The 20,830-nt window shown below is 50.2% G+C and overlaps 1 protein-coding gene across 28 annotated transcripts in view; it reads left to right on the top strand.

Moving 5' to 3' along the window:
• Positions 1 to 20,830, top strand: part of DYSF (dysferlin) — a 210,030-nt gene that overhangs the window by 47,954 nt on the left and 141,246 nt on the right. For 15 of the 28 annotated variants that reach the window (XM_070573804.1, XM_070573793.1, XM_070573789.1 and 12 more), the window contains exons 5-14: positions 3,584 to 3,698; positions 4,994 to 5,086; positions 5,439 to 5,650; positions 7,325 to 7,453; positions 7,892 to 7,954; positions 8,662 to 8,712; positions 10,568 to 10,598; positions 11,214 to 11,329; positions 15,625 to 15,751; positions 18,135 to 18,238. In XM_070573804.1, the coding sequence (XP_070429905.1) occupies positions 3,584 to 3,698; positions 4,994 to 5,086; positions 5,439 to 5,650; positions 7,325 to 7,453; positions 7,892 to 7,954; positions 8,662 to 8,712; positions 10,568 to 10,598; positions 11,214 to 11,329; positions 15,625 to 15,751; positions 18,135 to 18,238 (1,041 nt within the window). The remainder of the gene's footprint in view (positions 1 to 3,583; positions 3,699 to 4,993; positions 5,087 to 5,438; positions 5,651 to 7,324; positions 7,454 to 7,891; positions 7,955 to 8,661; positions 8,713 to 10,567; positions 10,599 to 11,213; positions 11,330 to 15,624; positions 15,752 to 18,134; positions 18,239 to 20,830) is intronic. The other 13 variants (XM_070573811.1, XM_070573802.1, XM_070573806.1 and 10 more) reach the window with 1 other exon arrangement.

Below are 20,830 nucleotides of genomic sequence, written 5' to 3'. Positions count from 1 at the left end.
CTTGGGGCCAGGAACTTTTGCTTTATTTATGGAAATATCCCAGTATCTTGAGTGCTTGGCCCCTTGCAGGTGCTCAATACATATTTGTGGAGGGGATGAATAAGCAAATTAATGCATGAATGGGGCAGGCCAGATGTGTCAGGTGGGCCCCCACTCCCATCTTTCAGATGCATCCCACACAGGGCCAGCCTCATGGGCAGCCAGGGCCGTGCTTGGTTTCATTCTCTGCTGTTGCCATCTTGAAATTCTTAATAAACTTTTAACAAGGGGCCCATATTTTCATTTTGCCCTGGGCCTGCAAACTCTACGGCTGGTCCCGATCTCGCTTTACTCCTGGAGGGTGGGAATCAGCAAGAGTCGGTGGGGGCCTTTGTTTGTCTCTGCTGAGTGAGATTCCTGTGGTTACAGCAGAAGCAGAGTTCTCAGACGTTTTTAACTTTTATTTCAAAATAATTTAAGATTCAGCGAAAAGGTGCAAGAACACTATAAAGAATATTTTGTCCTAAACCATTTGAGACTTAATTGCCAACCTCTTGGCCCATCACTGAATTTAATGTCTTTCCTCTGATTAAGGACTTTCTCCTACATAACAACACAATCTTCAAAATGAGGAAATTAACGTTGATCCAGCACAGCCATATGATCCACAGACCCCCATTCAAGTTTCATACATTTTTTCAACAGTGTCCATTACAGCATTAAGGATCATGTGTTGTTTTAGTTGTTTTGTCTCTTTGTCTCCTTGCCTTTGGGAGAATTCCTCTCAGTCTTTCTTTGACTTCTATAACCTTGCGACCTTGACACTTTTGGGAATACAGGCCGGTTGTTTTGCAGAATGTCCCCCAGTTTGGGTTTGCCTGATGTTTCCTGGTGATTAGACTTAAGCTGTGCACCTGCGGGAATAGAACACAGTGATGCTGTGCTGCCCTCATCGTAACCTAGGGTGCGTGATTCTGATTTGTTTCCTTACTGTGCCGTTAGCCTTGATCCTTTGGTTAATTTAGCATTTGGTGGGTTTCTCCGCTCATCACAAATCTGGTCCCCTTTCTAATAAGTAAGAATTGTGTGGGAAGGTACTTTGTGACTCTGTAAATGCCCTGTTCCTCACCCAACTTTTACTCAGCAGTTTTAACACCATTGCTGCTTCTTGGCTGGGTTAATCATTGCTTTGATGGTTGTTAAATGGTGATATCCTAAATCAATTATTTTTTTCTGCCTCAGTCAGCTGGCGTTCCACTGCAAGGAAAAGCATCTTCCTGTCCTGTTTCTTTATTTCCATGTGGATTCATGTATTCCTACTTTATTCAATGGTTTAATCTGTTACTATCATTATTTATTTTCTTGTTTAAATTGTCCCATATTTTGCCGGTGGGAGCCCATGAAAGCAGCCTTGTCTGTCCTTTTGACATGTCTCTGTCCTTCTTTGAGTAGTTTCTTGTTTTCTGGCATAAAAAGATATTCCAGGGTCGTCTTCTGCTTTCTCTGGCCTAAACCCGGAATCAGTTATTGCTCCAAAGAGCCCAAATTGCCTTTGGATGGAGTGGAGGGAAGATGCCCAGGCCCTCCGCAGAGCTGAACCGGTGCCTCCGGAGGTGGGCGTGGCTGTGGGCGGGTCTGGGCATCGGCCCGGAGGCTGTTCTCCGTTCTTGGGGTTGCAGGAGCGCAGCGTGCGGGCCGCGCGGGCTGCTCAAGTGGCGACACCTGGTGGTAGCTCAGGACCTTGCGTAGCTGTCAGGGCAAAGCCTCGGATCCGGGACTCGGAGGGTCTCATTGCCTCGTCTGCTTCCTGCCTGGTCTCTGCGATGATGCGTAGCTGCCTGGGGCCTCCTTCCTCAGCTTCTGAGCCCCACCTTCACCCCGCCCTCCCTTCCCTTAGCCTGGCTGCCCTTGCCCAGGCCCCAGTGCGCGAGGTTCAAGCCCAGATCTGGATACACTTATGTCCTTCAGCCCCTTCTGTCTCAGGACCAAGATTCACTCCAGGAGTCTCTGGACATTCCCAGTATTTCTCAGTGGAGGTATATATATGTCTAGTGAATTATGCCGAGCTGCTCAGAGGATGATATGCATCATTAACAATTATGTTTATAATGGGTTCATCAAAACCTGGGGAGATGCTTATTGTCTGACATTAAGTAAAAGAAGAGCATTTATATACAGCAGAGCAGTACACTATTCCTTTAAAAAGATTGGAGAGAATTATACCAAAATGTGAATAGTGGTGGAATTATGGCAATTTGTTTTCCTTTTTTTTTTTATGAGGAAGATTTGCCCTCAGCTAACATCTGTGCCAGTCTTCCTCTATTTTGTATGTGGGACACAGCCACAGCGTGGCTTGATGAGCGTGTGTATGTCTGTGCCCAGGATCTGAACCCGCAAACCCCCAGCTGCTGAAGCGGAGTGCACGAACTTAACCACTATGCCACTGGGCTGGCCTGTCTTTAAAGTTTTTATACTTTCCAAACATTCTTTTTATTTTTTTTTTGATGAAGATTAGCCTTGTGCTAACGTATGCTGCCAATCCTCCTCTTTTTTGCTGAGGAAGACTGGCCCTGAGCTAACATCAGTGCTCATCTTCCTCTACTTTCTATGTGGGACGCTTGCCACAGCACAGCTTGCCGAGCGGTGCCATGTTCGCACCCAGGATCCAAACCGGCAAACCCTCAGCTGCCGAAGTGGAGCGTGCGAACTTAACCACTGCACCACCGGGCCGGTCCCCAAACATTCTTAAATAAAGCATTTATTACTTTGATTGATGAAAAGCCTACCCCAGGAGGCATGCTGGACCTGTGGTACTGGGGAACCCTGGACCGGGGCCCCACGCGCCTAGTTGCTGTGAGGCTGGACCTTTTCTTCGGGCGCAGGGGCCCCTTTGAACAGTACAGGACTCCTGGGGGGTCAGGAGGACTGAGAGCACAAGGCAGCCTTCCCCTGTCCACGTGGATGGTGTGACCAGTCACTCTCGGCTGGTCAAAGCTGGAACAGGTGGGGTGAGATGGGAGATGGGGTCCTTCTGGGAGGTCAGAGGGTCAGAAAGGCGAGTGGTACCCTGAGACCCTCTCAGTGCTAGCTGGGGCACGAGCAGAGGGAGGCTGAGCTGTCTGTGGAGAAACAGGGGAAGGCCCTTGGCTGAGCAGAGTGGCCAAGGAGGCTTTCTCCTGAAGGCGGGCCTAGGCTGAGGGTTGAAAAATCCTGCAGGAGAGCTTCAATGGCTGATTCATTTATAGAAGTTTACTGTGTGCTCTATCAACTAATTTAATCCTCATTTGACCCTATGAAGAAGGTGCTATTGCTATTACTGCTCCTGTTTTACAGATGAGGAAACTGAGGCACAGAGAGGTTACAGATCTTGCCCAAGGTTGCACAGCTTCTGAGTGGTAGAACTTGACTCCAGATTCTGCACTCTTAACCACCTGACTATGCTGATGGGCCCCTGGGGTGGCTTTGCCACAGTTTCCTGCAAACCTGACCCCTGTCAGAGCCATCTTCCTCGGTGGAGGCATAAAAGGAACAGGAGGGATGCTGGAGGGCGGTGGCCCCAGGCCAATGTGCTGACCTGCTGCGCTCTCCCTCCCACCTCTTCCAGGCCTCGCTGGTCCTGCAGGTGTCCTACACGCCTCTCCCTGGAGCTGTGCCCCTGTTCCCACCCTCTGTGCCGCTGGAACCCTCCCCGACTCTGCCCGATGTGGATATGCTGGCTGGTGAGGAGCTCCCTTGCCCCGGCAGGGATGGAGGAAGAAGCCCAGCCGTGGTGCCCGAGCCTGGGGTTGGGGTGCCTTTCCCAGGCTGGGGGCTATGCAGGCCTCAGAAGGGAGGACATGGGTGGCTGGGTGGGGAGTGTTGAGAGCTGACCTCTGCTTTATAGAAAGAAGGGGCGGAGGGCATGCTCCCCTGGGTGCCGCTGGGATTCCTGTGAGGGTGCCCTCCCCGCCCAACTGTCCAGGGGAGGGGCTGTGCCCCGGCTCGGGCCCCACACTGTGCAGCTCCAGATGGGGGACAGCTGTAGGGAGCATGCCTGTGCTAGGATGGGGTCTGGCCTATCTGATACTTGGGGCTCCACCCACTCCCCAGAGCTGAATGCTTCCCTGCCCTGGCACCCAGCAGGCCTTCGGTGATGGCATGTGACAAATGAGCTGGATTTTCCTTGAAAGAGCCCTGGCTTGAAGTCAGAGGACATGCGTTCCAGTCTTGCCTTTGACACCAAGTAGCTGTGTGCCTTTGGGCCAGCTACTCTCCCTCTCTGGGCATACAGTTTCTCATTTGTGAAATGAGCAGACTGAATTAGCAAGTCCCAAAGTTTCCTCAGCTCTTTTCACTCACCTCTGCTGGCCTTGTCAAGCAAGGACCCAGCTCAGGGTGGCCGGCTTGGCAGTGGGGGGCCTGGGCGTGGAAGCTGGCGAGGCCTCTGTGGGGTCCAGCCTGCTGGGGTGGGCAGGAAGCTATGCAGATGGGCCAGATGAGGACTTGCCCAGGGGAAAGATTCTAGAGTTTCTCTCATGGTGAAGGGAGCTAGAGGCCAACACAGCGTTAGACCCAGCAGCCCCGGTCTCGGGTGCCCTAGGCCTGCCCTGGAGCCCGGCCCTGCGTGGGGCTCTTAGTGAGGGAGGTAAGCAGGGCCCAGCATGTGGAGCTTGGCACCCTCTGAGCTTGGAGGTGGGGAGATCGCTCTGGACTGGGGTGTAGGTTGACAGGGGCCAGACGGGGTGCTCCTGATGACAGAGGGTGTGGAGGGCCCCGAATGTTCAGGGACCACTTTTGGGGTAGATTTGACAGTTAGATTTGGGTCACAGAGGGAAGGCTCCTAGAGGTGACCAGTTCCCAGTCCTGCCTGGAAGGTGGTGCAGAGGGACAGTCACCAACAGACGTGGCAACTGTTTCTGAGCTTTGTGCCAGGCTGGGGCCGGGGGAGAGCAGGGTTGGGTTGGGGGTGCCCTAGGCAGGCTTCCTCACCCCGCTCCCTCCTCCCCTCCTGGGGCTGTGCTCTGCCACGTGCCAGGTGGGGGACAGAGCCGGGCCGAGACTTGGTCCCTGCTCAGTGACAGCACCGTGGACACGAGATACTCTGGAAAGAAATGGCAGGCCCCCACGGGTGAGACACGGGCCAGGCTGTCCCGATCCTACCACTCGTAACCAGCTCACTTGCCACCATCGTCAGCTCATGAGAGGGGGACGAGGTGGCCAGAAGGGCTCGTCCTGCAGGGCGTGGTGGGGAGGGCTAGGGCCATTCTCTTTCCTTCCTCTGGACTAACTGGACTGACCGCCCTCAAATTTCAGCTGTCGGAAACTTCTTTCCTTTCTCCCTCATCCATCCTGGCTCACCGGTGGGGAAGGGGAGGGGTAGGGGAGATGGGTGGTGGGTCTCTGGATCCTCCGTCGGCTGGGCGGGGTTTCAAGGGCAGGGCCAGAGGGATCCAGCCCTCATTAGCACCCTCTCCTCCCAGATACAGGAGGAGAGGAGGACACCGAGGACCAGGGGCTCACGGGAGATGAGGCAGAGCCATTCTTGGATCAGAACGGAGCCCCAGGCCCCGGGGCTCCCACCACCCTGAAGAAGCCACCTTCCCATCCTCCCCCCTACCATCCTGGGGGGAAAAGGAAGAGAAGCACGCCTGCGCCCAGAAAGCTGCTTTCGGATAAACCACAGGACTTCCAGGTGATGCACCGACTCCTGACCACAGTGCCTCCTTTAGCCATCAGCAGCCTCGAGGGCCAGTGCCTGCCTGTCTGTCCAGCCTCACGGAAGATCCTAAGGGCTCTCCTTGGTGGGAGCCTGCTTTCCGTGGGCACTGGGCAGATGCTAACTGGGGAGTTCATGTGTTAGGGCCTCAGAACAAGCCTCTTCCCAGCCCAGGGTCTTGCTCTTAAAAAGAAAAAAGAAGTCACTGCAGAGATCCAGCATATCTTTACCTGTGTCATCTGTTTTCCTATCCAGAGCTGGTCTAGCCAGCTGGCTCCTTGCTATTCAAAGTGTGGTCCTTGGACCACCTGCGTGAGCATCATCTGGAAGCTTGTTAGAAATGCAGGATCTTGGGCCTACCCCAGACCTGCTGAATCGGAATGAGTGTTTGAACAGGATCCCCAGATCTAAGAAGCCCTGTCTAGCTGTCTTTCTCCCTCTCTCCATTCCCCTACTTATAGCTATGGATTTTTCTCAGTCATGTGGAATTTGAATTTTTTCAAGCTCTTCACAGAATAAAACTATCAATATTAACCCTTTGACATGTTTTTATCCCAAAATCCATCCCATTTGCCTGTTGATTTTGGTCCTTTGTTTGTTCTTTTTCTTTTGTGCAGAATTTTCCATTTTGATGTAGTTGCATTAGGTGGTCTTTAACTCTTCAGAACTACTTTCAAAGTTCAAAACAGAAAACTTAAATCTTTATTTATTAAGTGTAACAAATTGTAAAAATATATTTCAGTTCTAAATCATGATAATTTAAGGAAAAGTGCCAGCTATAACCACTATGTTTACCCGAAAGACAAAATTCTAATTTATTGTTATTATTATTATTCCCAAGGCATGTTTTTATTGTCTTTTTCCTCCTTAGAAAATTAATATATATTTATTGTAGAAAACTTGGAAAATACAGCACAATGAAGAGAATAAAAATCACTCACCCACCTTCCGATTGTTATTAACAAAATAACATTCTTCTATTTTAGTATGCTGTTTTTTTTAAAAAGAGTTAATCCATAAAGAAATAACTGTTGATTAGAAATTAGAACCAGTAAATATCTTTTTTCCATGAAACTTGTTTTAATATTTTTAAATTTCATCTTTTTAAAAATATTTTGCCTACATTTAAGAAGCACAGATATTTACGAAACTTCATTTACTTAAAGTTCAATGGAGAAAAGTCTTAATTTATTTCTCAGAATGTGAGAAATCCTTACATCTTATAAAGAATAAAGTGGGGTCATGTCGCCACGTAAGTTTGACCTCTGAGGGAATTGTTAGTAAAGAATGTTCGAGCCACTTCAAAACGTCAGCATCCAGGGTCCGAGGTGGGGATTGTGCCAACGGCTGCATGAAGTGAACCGGGCTGCATCCTTGGCCCAGCTCTGGGATCTAACACTGGTGGCTTATTTGGGGCAGCCTGGCAGCTCTTTTGCAGAACTGTGGGATTTTACAGCTGCAAGGTACCTTGATGGGAAAATATGACTGTTCTTACAATGCTCCTCCTAATTCTTTTTTAATTTCCTTCCCAAGAAGCCAGCAGGGAGGGTGGTCCCCGAGATTTCTGGCTTTCTTTGTGGCGAGGTCGGGGGAGGTGGGTGCCTGACTGTTTTCCCCTTCCTCCTGCTCATGCCCCTTCCTGGCTTTCAGATCAGGGTCCAGGTGATCGAGGGGCGCCAGCTGCCAGGGGTGAACATCAAGCCTGTGGTCAAGGTCACCGCGGCCAGGCAGACCAAGCGGACTCGGATTCACAGGGGAAACAGCCCGCTCTTCAACGAGGTGGGAGACATGGCGTTTTAGGGCTGGTAGCTTGGTGGGCCTTCCAGATTGGGAGCACCCGGCAGATACCTGGCAATTCTTTCAGTTTTTGTTCATGGCGCTAACTTTGGTTTGAGAGGTGTGCCAGGTCCTGAGTACGTTATCTGAGGAACTGGAGAGAGGGTTCTAGTTCTTATTCCTGTCCCGGGCTCCTGGTGCTCCACATCCCTGTCTTCCTGTGGGGCCAGCCACCCACGCTGTCCTGGAGATGACAACCTCTGAGAGGTCAGGGGTGGAACACCCCAGAACTTGTCGAGTCCTCAGAGCTCAGGGCCGGGTAGAGCTCACTCTGTGCTTTCCGTGTGGACCAGACCTGAAGGCTGTGGGTGTGGCCGACCCTCTTCCCAGCCTGGGGGTCAACAGGCTCTCGTTTATCTTCCTTTCGCCCTGAACCAACAGACTCTCTTCTTCAACGTGTTTGACTCTCCCTCGGAGCTGTTTGACGAGGCCGTCTTTATCACGGTACGTCTCAGGGATCAAGGCGTGCTCTGTGGGCCGTGTGTACACACATGCATTCAGTGTGCATGTGTGTGTATGCACGTAGGGGTGTGAGTGTGAGAGTGTGTAGGAGAAGCCTTAGGGCCCGGGGCCTGGGTGATGTGGGGAGCTCGCTGCTAAGCTCTGCTGGTCACAGAAGTGCCTTCAGCAGCTCAGATGAGGCAGCAGCCCAGTGGGGAGACCCCCCGCTGCTCAGCACCCCCAGGTGCCTCAGGCCAGGTCCTGATATCATTCCTGCAGGGGATACTTTGATTTTCCTCTTTTTTTCTTTGTCCACTTGCCTGCTTCTGGCCAAGATTGCCTCTCTCTGAGCCTCAGCTCTTTGTTTTTCTTCCCTCTGAAAGGCAGTATAGTTTGGTGAAAAGCGTGGGCTTTGGAGCCAAACTGTCTGGATTCTAGTCCTGCCTGTGCCATGTAGGGGCTGTGTGAGTCTGTGCAGGTCCCGTAATCTCTCTGAGCCTCTGTTTCTTCATCTCTAGAGTGGGGATCAGAATAGGCCCCACTCAAGGCGTCCCTGTGAGGGTTAACATTGCTCCAGATAATCTCTGGACTAGAGCAAGTGCTAGCTACGCGTGGGCTTTATTATTTGGGTGGGAAGAGCTGTTGGGTTGGGCCCTGTCTGGGGCAACATTTCCTTGTCATTGAGAGTTTTGCTTTGTCTTTCCCTCCAGGTGGTAGACTCCTGTTCGCTCCGGACAGATGCCCTCATCGGGGAGTTCCGGGTAATTAGTTATTCTCTTTGACAGCAGTCAGTTCTCCCTTATCCACGTGAGTGGAGGCTCCGTGGATAACATGCTCCAGGGGTCCTGTCTATCTTGGTCTGTGTAGGGGAAATAGAATGAAAAGAAAAAAAAAGAAAAACAAAATTTTCTCTCAGCCCAGAAATCCTCTTCACAAGGGTAGTAGAGAAAGAAAACACTTTTCTTATTGGAGAGGCGTTAAACCAGACTGTGGAGCACATCACAGGCACTCCACAAAGAGGTTGTAAAGACAGAAAGAAATCTTTCTATGTAGCCAGGCAGATACAACCCATTCCAAACGTGTTCTCCAGATAAACAATGACGAGTCCTCAAGTAAGAGGACTGGACAGCACCCTGGGTCACACACAGTTCATCCTAACTTGACCTGGCAATTGGGGTGACCATCTGTGTTAGTTAACTGACTTTCTCCAGGGGAAAAAAACAGAAAACAAGCTTGCATTTTTATGATGGGACGTAGTTTTACAACTTGGAGCAAAGTTAGCTCCTCCCTTCCCACAGAGACTGGGAGAGCCTTGAGAGACACAGGGTCAGAGAGCTCACAAAAAGCTTATTTAGTTTCTAAAGAGATCCGCTCAAAGAGGCAGAGAAAGTATTTACATTGACAAGTTTGGCGTGGTAAATGTTCTGACGAAAAGAGAGGGGAGGGAAGTCTCTTCCCTTATTTCCAACAGGGGGGATTCGGCGTCTTATTTTCAATCCGTGTTTGTCCTGACATCTGGGAAGATGGCGTGGGAGTTGAGTTTAGGCTGCCATCCTCCTGATCTGACCATCTCGGGCCAGCGTGACACCAGCCCTCTGTGCCTGAGCTCACCCTCTCTCTGGGTTGGGAGTGGGTCCAGATGTGGAGCCCAGGGCATCAGGGTGGGGGGCAGTGGAGAGGGGGAGCCTGCCCCCCTCATTTGTCCCCGACAGTGCAGACGTGAACAGCGCGCTGCTGAGAACCGAGAGCTGACTGTGACTCAGCTCGTGGGAAGGCTGGAACAGATCACATCAAGCGAAGGCAGCGAGCAATGGAGACCTTCACGAGTGGTGTTTTGTTGTCATTCTTATTGATTTCCTCATTTTCAGATCTTCAGGCATTTATCACATGGGAAGAAAGGCGACAGACTTATTTGAACATCCCCCTGCTAGCCAAATAAAATATGGCCCTCTTCTCTGGGAAGTAGTCACAAGTCAGAAAACTAAGTCTATTTTCCTGGAGAAGCAGTTTTAAATCTGATTCCTGGGAATGGGTTTGATCCCGAGTTGTTCTGTGGCAAATGGGGTCTTATGTTTTGAGTCTCTAAGCTTTGAAACACATTTTTGTTCTGAGAACCCAAAGGTTAAGGTAAAAAAATTATTTTCATTTTTTCTAATAGTAAAAGTAATCCATGATTAAAAAAAGGTTTTTAGAGCAGTATTAGGTTCATAACAAAATTGAATGGAAAGTACAGAATTCCCAGGTACCCTCTGCCCTCACACAATGCACAGCCTCCACCACGGTCAATATCCCATGAATCTATGATTGCTTATAGAAAATTATAAGATACAAGAAAGAATAAAAATAAAATCAAAACCACCCAAATCTACCACCCAGAGATAGTGCACTTACCCATTGTTGTATTTACTTTGCTCTTTCTTTTCTGTGCATGGATATGCTTCACCATACTGCAACCAAAATGCACTCTGCTTTCTTCCCATGTTATATCAAATGATGAACGTTTCCACATGTCTCCAAATGTTCTTCAAAACCTCGTTTTTAATGGGATGGTATGATGCACTATACTTTAACGCTGGGGGCAAGAGTTTGATGTGCGTTTCTTCTGTCTGATTGCAGATGGATGTGGGTACCATCTACAGAGAGCCCCGTGAGTCATATTCTCATCACCTTGGCCATATCTTTGCACTTTGGTTCTGGAGGCTGCTTGGGGACACCCATTTGGGACACTCACCCTTTCTCCTTGGGGGTTTTAGATTTTAGATGTGGAGTTTGATCTTGGAGGGGAGAGCTGCGGGAATGAAGAGAAGGCAGGCTTTCATCTTCTGGGTAAAACACGTCCTTAAGAAGATCAGTCCCTCAACTGAGTCTCAATTGGCCCAACTGATGCTAAGTCTAGAAGCTCCCAAGCAAGGGTTGCTGGAAACTGGGGTCACCTCAGATAGGGGTGGGTCATCTAGATGACAAGTCTAGGATTTCTCCACAGGCTGGTTTCTGCTCTGGTTTGGTCGCTTCCTGAGAAGGAGGAAAATGACCTTGGCATTGGCTTTGCAGCCTTGTATAGGGGTGTCTGTTAACATTTCTGACTCTGACCCTCATGAACACTCAAAGTACCTTTTGATCCTCGAATTTGAGTCCTGCCATTGTGTCCCAGTGGAGGGGTCCTTCATCTCACCCAAATGTAGTCCCCCCTAGGCTCCTGAATGTGGGTGCACACTTGGGTCCTTCCAATCCTGCCATCATCAGTGGAGACTGTCTCTCTTAGGACACGCCTATCTCAGGAAGTGGCTGCTGCTCTCGGACCCTGACGATTTCTCTGCTGGGCCCAAAGGCTACCTGAAAGCAAGCCTTTGTGTGCTGGGGCCTGGAGACGAAGCTCCGGTGAGTCATTTCCCTGGATCCTCCTCACAGCACCTCCACCTGGCAGTGGAGGCCTCAAACAAATAAAACAACTTTAGTTTTTCTGACTTAAAGGAAAACCTGATACTTACGAGAAATGAGGGACATATGGAAAAGCATAAATGAAAAAGTGAATCACTCATAATTCTACCACTTGTAGAGAGCTGTTATTGTCTTCTTGCATTTCCTCCCAGAAGGATATATATGTGTATTTTTCTTTTTTGCAAAAATGAGGTCTCTCTCTCTACACTGTATTGTAGCCTGAATTTTATCACCTAAGAATATTTCATTTTTATCTTTATAGGTCAGTGAGTAAAGTTATAAGCTGGAGGTGCTAAGAATGAGAAAGGTTGTTTAGACTGGGGAGGGACCAGCATCTTTGTCTGTTTGGGGAGAGGAAGAAAGGTTTGGAATAGTTGTTGTGGGAGAGGACTGAGGGGTTAATTAGATATAAATAGAAGGATTTCTGAGCAGGCACAAGAGCACCCCCTCTGGGTTGGAGACTTTGCGGTACGGCCTCATAGTTCTCAGTGGCCTAGAAGCAGAAGAGAGGTAGGTTGATGGCGGAGGTGTCAGGTGTGGGCAAGACAGGGGTGCTGGAGCCCGGGACTGATGTAGCCAGGGCATCTGGGCATGGCTCCCGGTGCTGGTCCTAGAGCTGATGGGGGAGACACAGTGTAGGGAAGGGCTAGGGAACACGTGTGTATTGAGTGCTTGCTGTGTGCCAGGCTCTGTGTTGCGTGCCTCACTGTATGTGGTGGGGAGGTGTTGGAGGAGAGGGATAGGTTGGAAGTTGTCTTCAGAGAAGGGTTTCAGTGGTCAAGGTTCTGCTAGAGGATTGGTTCGGAGTGGCTGGAGGTTTGCGATATGGCCATGCCTCTAGCAGCTGTAGGGGAGGGGAGATTAAGGCGCTGTTGGTGGAGGACAAGGAGCTGTGTTGGTGATTGACTTGTCCAACTGGATGTTGATTATCTTATGGGAGAATTGGAGATCAATTAGGCAAATGACGAGGCAGGTACTGAGGTCATCAAGGCAAGATGAGCACCTGTCCTTGACTTGGGGGATGACAGCAGTGAGAAGCACATGGATGGTGTGGACTTCCAGAAAGGAGAGATGGCGGGGGCGAGGGGTGGGAGAATGGAGCAGCTGCAAGATGTGTCCCTTTCTTCCCAGCATGTGATGGCCAGGAGGAGCAGGACAGGCGGGAGGGGGAACGTGGATCTCCAGGGCAAAGGGTGGTGGGGAGGTGGCGGGAAAGCCGCAGGTAATTGTGGAGGTGGTGGAAAGTTCCTTGATTCTTTTTTTTTCTGCTTTATCTCCCCAAATCCGCCTCCCCCCCGCCCCCCAGTACATAATTGTATATCTTAGTTGCAGGTCCTTCTAGTTGTGGAATTCTTAAGGTGAGGAGTTGGCTGATGACAAGGGCTCAGGAAGCCACAGAGGAAAGGACTAGGGGAGTAAGAATCCAGGGTGCTGTGCAGGGGGCCAGCGGAGCTCAGGGGCCAAGTCCACTGAAGGGCACCTGTCCTGCTCTCTTATCCCATACAGTCCAGCTCTGGCCCTCTGTAGCCCGTCTCTCCAGACATTGTACCTTCTTGCTCCTTCTATGTGGCATCTCTGACTCTATTATCCTCTTCTAAAACATTCCTTCCTCCTCTTCCCATTAATTGGACCCTTCTTTTTCCCTGAGGAAAGTGCTGCTCTTGAAACCAACTCAGAGGGAAGCCTCCATTTCCGCTCCAACTCTCTGGGGGTCTTGGGATGGGAGGAGCAGCCATCGTTTGGTCCCCTGCTGTAGCTGCCTGGTCATAGCAGCCCTTCCCACCCTCAGCGCTGCCTCCTGCTCCGAAGCCTGCTTCACTGCTTGCTTCCCCCTCTTCCAGTCTTCTGGGCTATTGCTGGTCCAGGAGGGTCCTTGCTCACAGATTCCCATCTTTGCCATTGTTCTGAGGTGTGACGTGTCCTCACTGATGAGCCATCAACATCTCTTCTTACTTCCTTTGAGATCTTGAGCTCACATGTCCCTCTCTCCACCAGTCTCATTCTGCCTCGTTCCCTGCCCCACTCTCGCTGAATGACAGTTCTTCCTCCCTGAGATTACAACCCCCTGACCCCTCTCGGCTTCCCAGTCCATCAGCTCCTTCCTGCCACACTCTCCTCCTCCTCCAGCCTGGACACAACCCACGATCATAATCCTCACTATGTGCTTACTCGCCCCTGGGGCCTCCTGCCACACCTCGTGCCCCCCACCATACCCACCACATGCGGTCCACACCACTCCTTGGTCCATTTGGTGCCAGAAGTCACCTGGAGTTGCTGGTTGGATGAACATGGGTGCTGTCAACCTCTTCTTTTACTCGAGTGCAGTTTACTCCTTATCTATTCTCCGTGGTTGCAGTTTCCAAACTTTCCTAAGCTTCAACCTCAGTCTCCCTTAGAGAGGCAGAGCTGCACACTGGTGGATGCTGGGAGCTCCTGAAGCCTGCTCGGTCCTCAGCTCATTTCCCATCTTCATTCATCTTCCCTCCCTTCCCATCCCCCATCTCCTATCCCCCTACTTCCTTTGCCATATTCTCCGCCATCTTGTTCAATCAGCTCTTCCTGGTCTCTTCTCTTGCCCCTCTCCTCTGGCTCCTGTCCTTTGATCTGTATCAGGCTTAAGATGTCCCTATCCTAAAACACCCTTGCCTCGACCCATTTCTCCCCACCGCTCCTCTCCAAGCTGCTTTCACCTTCCTTCCAGCTGTCCCGAGCTTCTTGAGAGAGTACACTGCGTTCCTTTTCTCCACTCCCTGACTAGCTGCTCGCTCCTTCTCCTCTTCAGGATGATCCCCACCTCCTCCCCTCCCTGAAACTACTTGCTTAAGGGTCACTCATTGCCAAGTCCCAGGAGCTCTTCTCTCATTCATCCACTCTGTTGCTCCACAGTTTGATTCCAGAGCCCATGTCTTATTTGGAACTCTCTCCTCCCTTAGCATTCTTGACTCTCCTGATTCTTTTCCTTTTTTTTTTTTTTTTTAAATGGATCCTTCAAATTCAGTGGCCTAATAAAATTTCCCCTGCCTGCCTCTTGGCTGTGTCCTTGACCCTCACTATGGAGGAGCCCATCTCTTTCCACCTGAGACTCCTAAATTGCTCATCTCCAGCCTGGATTTTCGGAGCTCTAGGCACTCAGTTTCAGTTGCTTGTAACAAAGCCACATTAAGATGTCTTGTAGGCCCCTCTAACTTAACATATGAACACCTAGTATCATTGGCTGCCCCCTCCTCACACTTGCTCCCCATCCTGCGTTAGGTGACATCTTAGGAAATGGCACTGTCATTCACTTAGTCCCCCAAGCTAGAAGCCCAACTTTCATCAGCCCTCAGTCCCACATCCCATCAGTCCACATGCGTGCAGTTGGCCAGTGTTGTTGGCATGACAACCTCAGTGCATGCTTTTCCTCATTCCCATCCCAAGATGAGAGTCCAAGGTCAGGTTCCCATCATATCTCACCTGGGCCTCTAGAATTAAGATAGAGGTTCAGCTGCTGTAACATAGCTACCCCCAAATAACAGTTGTTAAGAAAGATAGAAGTTTATTTTTCTCCCTCATAAATACCTGATTAGGTAGAATTGGCATAGTGCTTCCACAGTGATCAGAGACTTAGGCTCCTGGTCTTTGCTCCATCATCTTCATCATGTAGCTTCCATCTCATGGCTCAAGATGGTCGCTCCAGTTCCCATCATCATGTCTGTATTCCAGCCAGTGGAATGGAAGAACAGAACTTTGCTTAAAAGTCTGCTTTCCTTGCAAGATGGTGAGCTCCATGGTGGCAAGGCCTCTGTCTGTCCACCTTGTTTGCTGCTGCCTCCCTTGCCCTTCAGCACCATGTTGATACTTAGTAGTCACTCAGTAAATCCTTATTGAGTGAATGAACAAATGTTATGAAGACAGAGTGGCCAGCCTGGAGCTTAGTCACTTCTACACTGTTTTCTAGTGGGTGGAGTAGGAAGGAGACTAAGGTTTGTGGAGAAGCCACTGTGTGCCACATGCACTTACATTGTTATTGAAGTCGATCCTCCTAACAGCCTGTGGGGTTGGTAGTATTGTCTCCGCTGTGCAGATGAGGGAGCAGAGTCTCAGGTTAAGGAATCTGCACGAGATCACATGCTAGTAAGTAGGAAGATGCAATGTGCCTTTCTTCAAGATGTGCCATTTCAGTGGTATTGGTTGAGGAAGGGAAAAGATTGTGCTTAAGAGCACTTTGAGTAACTGTTATTTGGTTTGTATTGTAGCTGGAGAGAAAGGACCCCTCTGAAGACAAGGAGGACATTGAAAGCAATCTGCTCAGGCCAACTGGCATGGCCCTTCGAGGAGCGCACTTCTGTCTGAAGGTCTTCAGGGCTGAGGACTTACCACAGAGTGAGTCTGGTGCCCTCTCTGGGCTGTGACTGTGTGGAGGGTCCTTGGACCGTGTCAGCTCCCTGGGAGGAAGGAGATGGAGGAGCTGGTCCTCTGCTCCTTCCCTGCCTCCCCTGGGCCTGGCTTCCTCACCTCCAGGGTCTATTAGATCAGCTCTCAGCCCAACCCTCCCTCTGCTCTGCACTCTGGGGAAGCCTCACAGCCTTTCTAGGTTTCACAAGGGTCTAAAACTCTTCTTAACCACAGAAAAGCAATCAGAATGAATGAAAAGTAATATAAATTGCTGGTGGAGTTACAGAGATGCAAGACATCTTGAGAGTAATAGCTGCCCCTGGGCTCCATTTCAGCATCCTCCAGCCCTGGTCTGGCTGCTTAGCTGCTCCATGGACCCGTTTCCTTGGTTCTCACTGGGGAGTTGGCACCATTTGGACTCAGTTCTGTGCTTAGGGCTGAATCTCATTGATTTTCATTCCTTTCTTGAGGAAGCCCCAGCATGCAAGCTTGCAGACTTTGGGCTGGGGAAGGAGTCGCTGAAATGTTGGAAAGGCTCAATGTCCACAGATGAAGAATGGGCATCCAGTTTGCTGGGACTGTCCTGGTTTTAGCACTGAAAGTCTCATGTCCCAGGAAACCCCTCAGTCCCTGGCAAACTGGGACAGTGGGTCACCCTAGCTGTGGCTATGTCCTGATCCTTCCAGGAAGGCCAGTGTGGCTGCTGCCTGGTTCTCACAGGGGCTAGCCCTGTCTGGGCCCCACCCTGTGTGCTCAGTAACTGCTGGGGGAATTACACTGAATATTCTGGAGCTGTGGGTGTCAATGCAGGCTGCACATTAGAACCACTTGGGAGCTTTAAAGAAGTACAGATGCCTGGACCCCACCTCCAGTGTGTCAGACTAACTCTGTTTGGGGTATGGCTCACACATGGGTAGTTTTTAAGGGCTCCTGGGTGGTTTGGTCGTGCTGTGGCTGTGAGCCACTATTCTGGAGCATGCATTGGCATAAACAAGTCAGTCACTGTCCATAGCAAAGTTGGTGAGAACATTGGCTGCTTGGGTCCCTGTTTGCAAGTTTTGAATAAAGCTACTTGTTTGAGGATTTCAGCTGTGACTAATGACATCAATAAATGAAATGGGATCCTTCTGGACAAGTTTAATTGAACCAAAGTCATGGGGAAAGCCTTTCAATAAGTAATGGGTATTAAATGGGCATTAAAATACATGCTTGAAAATATTCTGCATTAATTTATTGAAAGTATGCAGAAATGAGGCTGGTGACCTCCCACAGCGGGCTGGGGAAATAGAAAGGTTGCTTTGCTCAAGGTGAAGGTGCTCATGTTTAATTCTCTGCAATGCTGTTTAAATATAAGTAAAACGAAATAGGTGGGTAAATAGAACATACATATTTGCTAATTGTTGTTATCGGTTGTATTCATGTAGATATCAGCTAGCATGTAATTTTTCACTGTCCCCCTCCTTTCAGTCTCTTCATAGACACATGTTCATTTATACATCATGTATATGTATACATTATACATATGCACATATCTGTCTATCTGTATATACATATGTAAATAATATGGCTCATTCAGTAAAATATTGCTTGGGAGCAGCATAGATTAAAAATTCTTTTTTTTTGAAAAACAGCACTGACTTATTGGTTATCCTTGACTTATTGACTTATCAGGTACATCTCTGTGCTAGTGGACATGAAGGAACAAGTCAAACAGGCACCAATGATGGGGATATTATTAAAACAACTTCCAGGCCTTTTCTAGATTGTTTACTGCCCTTATTGATGTAGATTTCTTTTTTTTTTTTTAAATAACCCTTTTTTTAAATGCTTTTTGGTGAGGAAGATTGGCCCTGAGCTAAGATCTGTTGCCAATCTCCCTCTTTTTGTTTTTTAACTCCTCAAAGCCCCAGTACGTAGTTGTATATCCTAGTTGTAAGTCATCCTAATTCTTCCATGTGGGATTGGCTGCCTCAGCATGACTTGATCAGCGGTGTGTAGGTCTGTGCCCAGGATCCGAACTGGCAAACCCCTGGCGCCCAAGCGGAGAACGCAAACTTAACCACTCAGCCACAGGGCCGGCCCTGATGTAGATTTCTAATCAATCAGTCCATCAATCCACTGGTGGACCTGTTTTGAAAGCCTTGAGAGCAGGGGACAGCAAGCATGCTGTTCGAGGCTGGGTAAGGAAGCATGTGGTGCCCTCAGGAGCTGCTGTTGTGAGACTACTCTCTCTCCTGGGAGTCCCTGGGCCGAGAGTCCACGGCATCTGTCCCAGGGCATCGGAAGAGTGTCGGGAGGGAGCCAGGAGGAAGGCCAGGGTCTTGGAGGTGGGAGAGCAGGTGGGCGGTGACCAGCATGTCCTTCTCCCCAGTGGACGATGCCGTGGTGGACAGCGTGAAGCAGATCTTCGGCTTTGACAGTAACAAGAAGAACCTGGTGGATCCCTTCATCGAGGTCAGCTTTGCGGGGAAAATGGTAAGGAGCAAGGAAACAGGAGGATTCCTGTGGGAGGGCGACCGCTGGGCGTTGCTGTGGACGGGCGCTGGGCGGTGTGCAGGACAGAGTAAGGCGCAGACATGCTGCCCTCAGTGACCCCATCAGATGCATGTGTGCACGGAGTGGGGCTGATCGTGGGACATGGGATGAGACACTCCCACGGGCCCACCTCTCTGGGGCTGCCATGCACACGCATGTGGACAGGTCTGCCTGGGGTGTGTGAGACAGACACACGGGTGTGGATGGCATGGAGGGGACAGACAGACGGTGGATAGACAGAGGAATGTTTGAGGGACAATGAAGCAAGAGCACGAAAATCAGATGTGAAGGCATAAAGATAGGGAAACTTAAAAAGATAAGTAATAAAAACATAATGATTATTTGAAAAAGTTGTGGCAGGAGTTGGGTAGAGAAAGGCCACTCCAGAGGGGGTCCTAGGGTCACTCAGACCTCTTTTCCTTGTAGCCCACCTTTATGCCCAGAGGCAGGGCTGCGGCCCCAGTCCCTGTTGATTTCTGCCCAGCCCCTTCCTCCATCCCACCCCATACAGGATGGCCCTCCCCAGCGTTTGTCTGCCCATCTTACAGGCTCTCCCTGGTAACATCAGCCACTCCTAGGCTTCAGCTGTCACCTCTCTGCAGAGGACTCCCACAGCTCTATTTAACACTGACCCTCCCTTCAAACCCAGACCTCCCCACACCTCAATCTACCCGCTGCCCCTCTGGCCCTTTAAAGGAGTCATCTTCTACCCCCAACTGCCCCACTTCCAGAAGCCTCCATCCTAACCAGGTACCACCATCAAAGTCAGAAAATTTGGGCCTGCCTTGATTCTTCCCTCTTTTTTAAACCCCTTACATCAAACATGCCACCCCGAGCTCTTGACTTCAAATATGTCCCGAGACCCATCCCTTCTCTCTGCTCCCACAGTCACTGTCATCTCTTACCAGGACCACACGGGCAGCCTTGGGTCCGTTCTCCTGTCCGGGCTCGCCCCATAGAAAGCCACCAGAATAATTAGTCTAAAATACAGCCCTGTCTGTGCAATGAAGTTCAAACCGCATAACCTGGCTGACCAGGTCCCCCCAGCCGAATTTTCTCCGCCTCATCTCCATGGCCCGTATTAGCCCGTACAGTCCCTGCGTGAATGAGAACGGGGCGCCCCCAGCGGGCGGACGCAGCTCTGCAGCCGGGCTTGGAGAGCAGGGCGGGCGGGGCTCAGCCCCACGTGCTCCCTCTCGGCTCCCCGACGTGTGTACAGATTGCACAGCTCCGGCCGAGCCGTGTGTCCCCTCTCGTCTGCCCCGCCTCTCGTTTCCGTGCGTGGTCACACCTCCAGCCTTTGCCAACGCCTGTGCTCTCCGCGCCCTTCCTGGCCGCTTTTTCCCTAAGTGTGTTGCATCTTTCAGTGTCCAGCTTCCGTATCCTCCCCAGGCCTGATGGACTACCTTAGTCCTCGGGGCTTCACGGCGCCTTAGGCACGGCTCCTTTTTAGCCCATTTTCCATTCTCTTTCAGTATTTGCTAGCATCTGTTTCTCCAACTTGCGGGCAAGAATCCAGTCTTATTGACTGCATAACCTCAGAGCAGAGACTGTGGTGGAAAGGGCTGGAAATGTGGAAAAATGACATGTCAGGTGGGCGCAGACTCTGCCCTGGCTCCTGGAGCCCCTGCAGAGGAGCCTCTGAGCTTTGCGCAGACTTCAGGAACTTGGCCGGGTGGGGTCAGCGCCCTCCGCGCTCCCGCCAACCTGGCACGGAGTTCCACCTGCGGCAGCACCAGGGCTGGGCGGTTAACGGGGAAATAGGAACTGGGCAGGGGAGAAGGGCTGAGAATGTGAGCTGGTGGACGGAGGGTGGCGCAGAGGCGGGGAAGGGGGAAGACAACCGAAAGGCGGAGATGGAGGAGGTGTGGGTTCCCATTCACACAGAGCTTTGTAGTTTTCCTTTCACTTAATCTCTTAGATTCATTTGGAAAAGAAGCAGGCCAGCCTGCCCATCCCACCAACAAAGGGACCCCTGAGGTGGGGGTTGAGGGGGGGGAATAGGGTGTGTCCTTCTACTTGATGCGCGGACCTCCTTTTTCCTTCTCTTTCATGTTTCTTTTCTTTCTTCTTTTATTATTATTTTTTTTTTTGAGGAAGATCAGCCCTGAGCTAACATCCGCTGTCAATCCTCCTCTTTTTGCTGAAGAAGAATGGCCCTGAGCTAACATCCGTGCCCATCTTCCTCTATTTTATATGTGGGACACCTACCACAGCATGGCTTGCCAAGCAGTGCCATGTCCACACCTGGGATCCGAATCAGTGAACCCCGGGCCGCTGAAGCCGAACGTGCGCACTTAACCACTGTGCCACGAGGCGGGCCCCTCTTCTTTTATTATTGATGCACATATTTAGTAAGAACTTTTGAAAAATGCACAAAAAAGTAAATAAAATGACCCGTAACACATTATACAAAGTTCATGTTTTGTGCCTCTTTCTAGTTTTTTCCTATGTATAGATAATAGACATTTTCCCCCAACTCTTTATTTTGAATGTGTTAAAACATAAGGAAGAGTTAGAAGAAGAGTTCCG

The sequence above is a fragment of the Equus przewalskii genome, chromosome 14, assembly GCF_037783145.1.
Source record: "Equus przewalskii isolate Varuska chromosome 14, EquPr2, whole genome shotgun sequence".
In the NCBI taxonomy this organism is placed as follows: Eukaryota; Metazoa; Chordata; class Mammalia; order Perissodactyla; family Equidae; genus Equus; species Equus przewalskii.
This window is presented reverse-complemented; position numbering and strand designations above follow the sequence as displayed.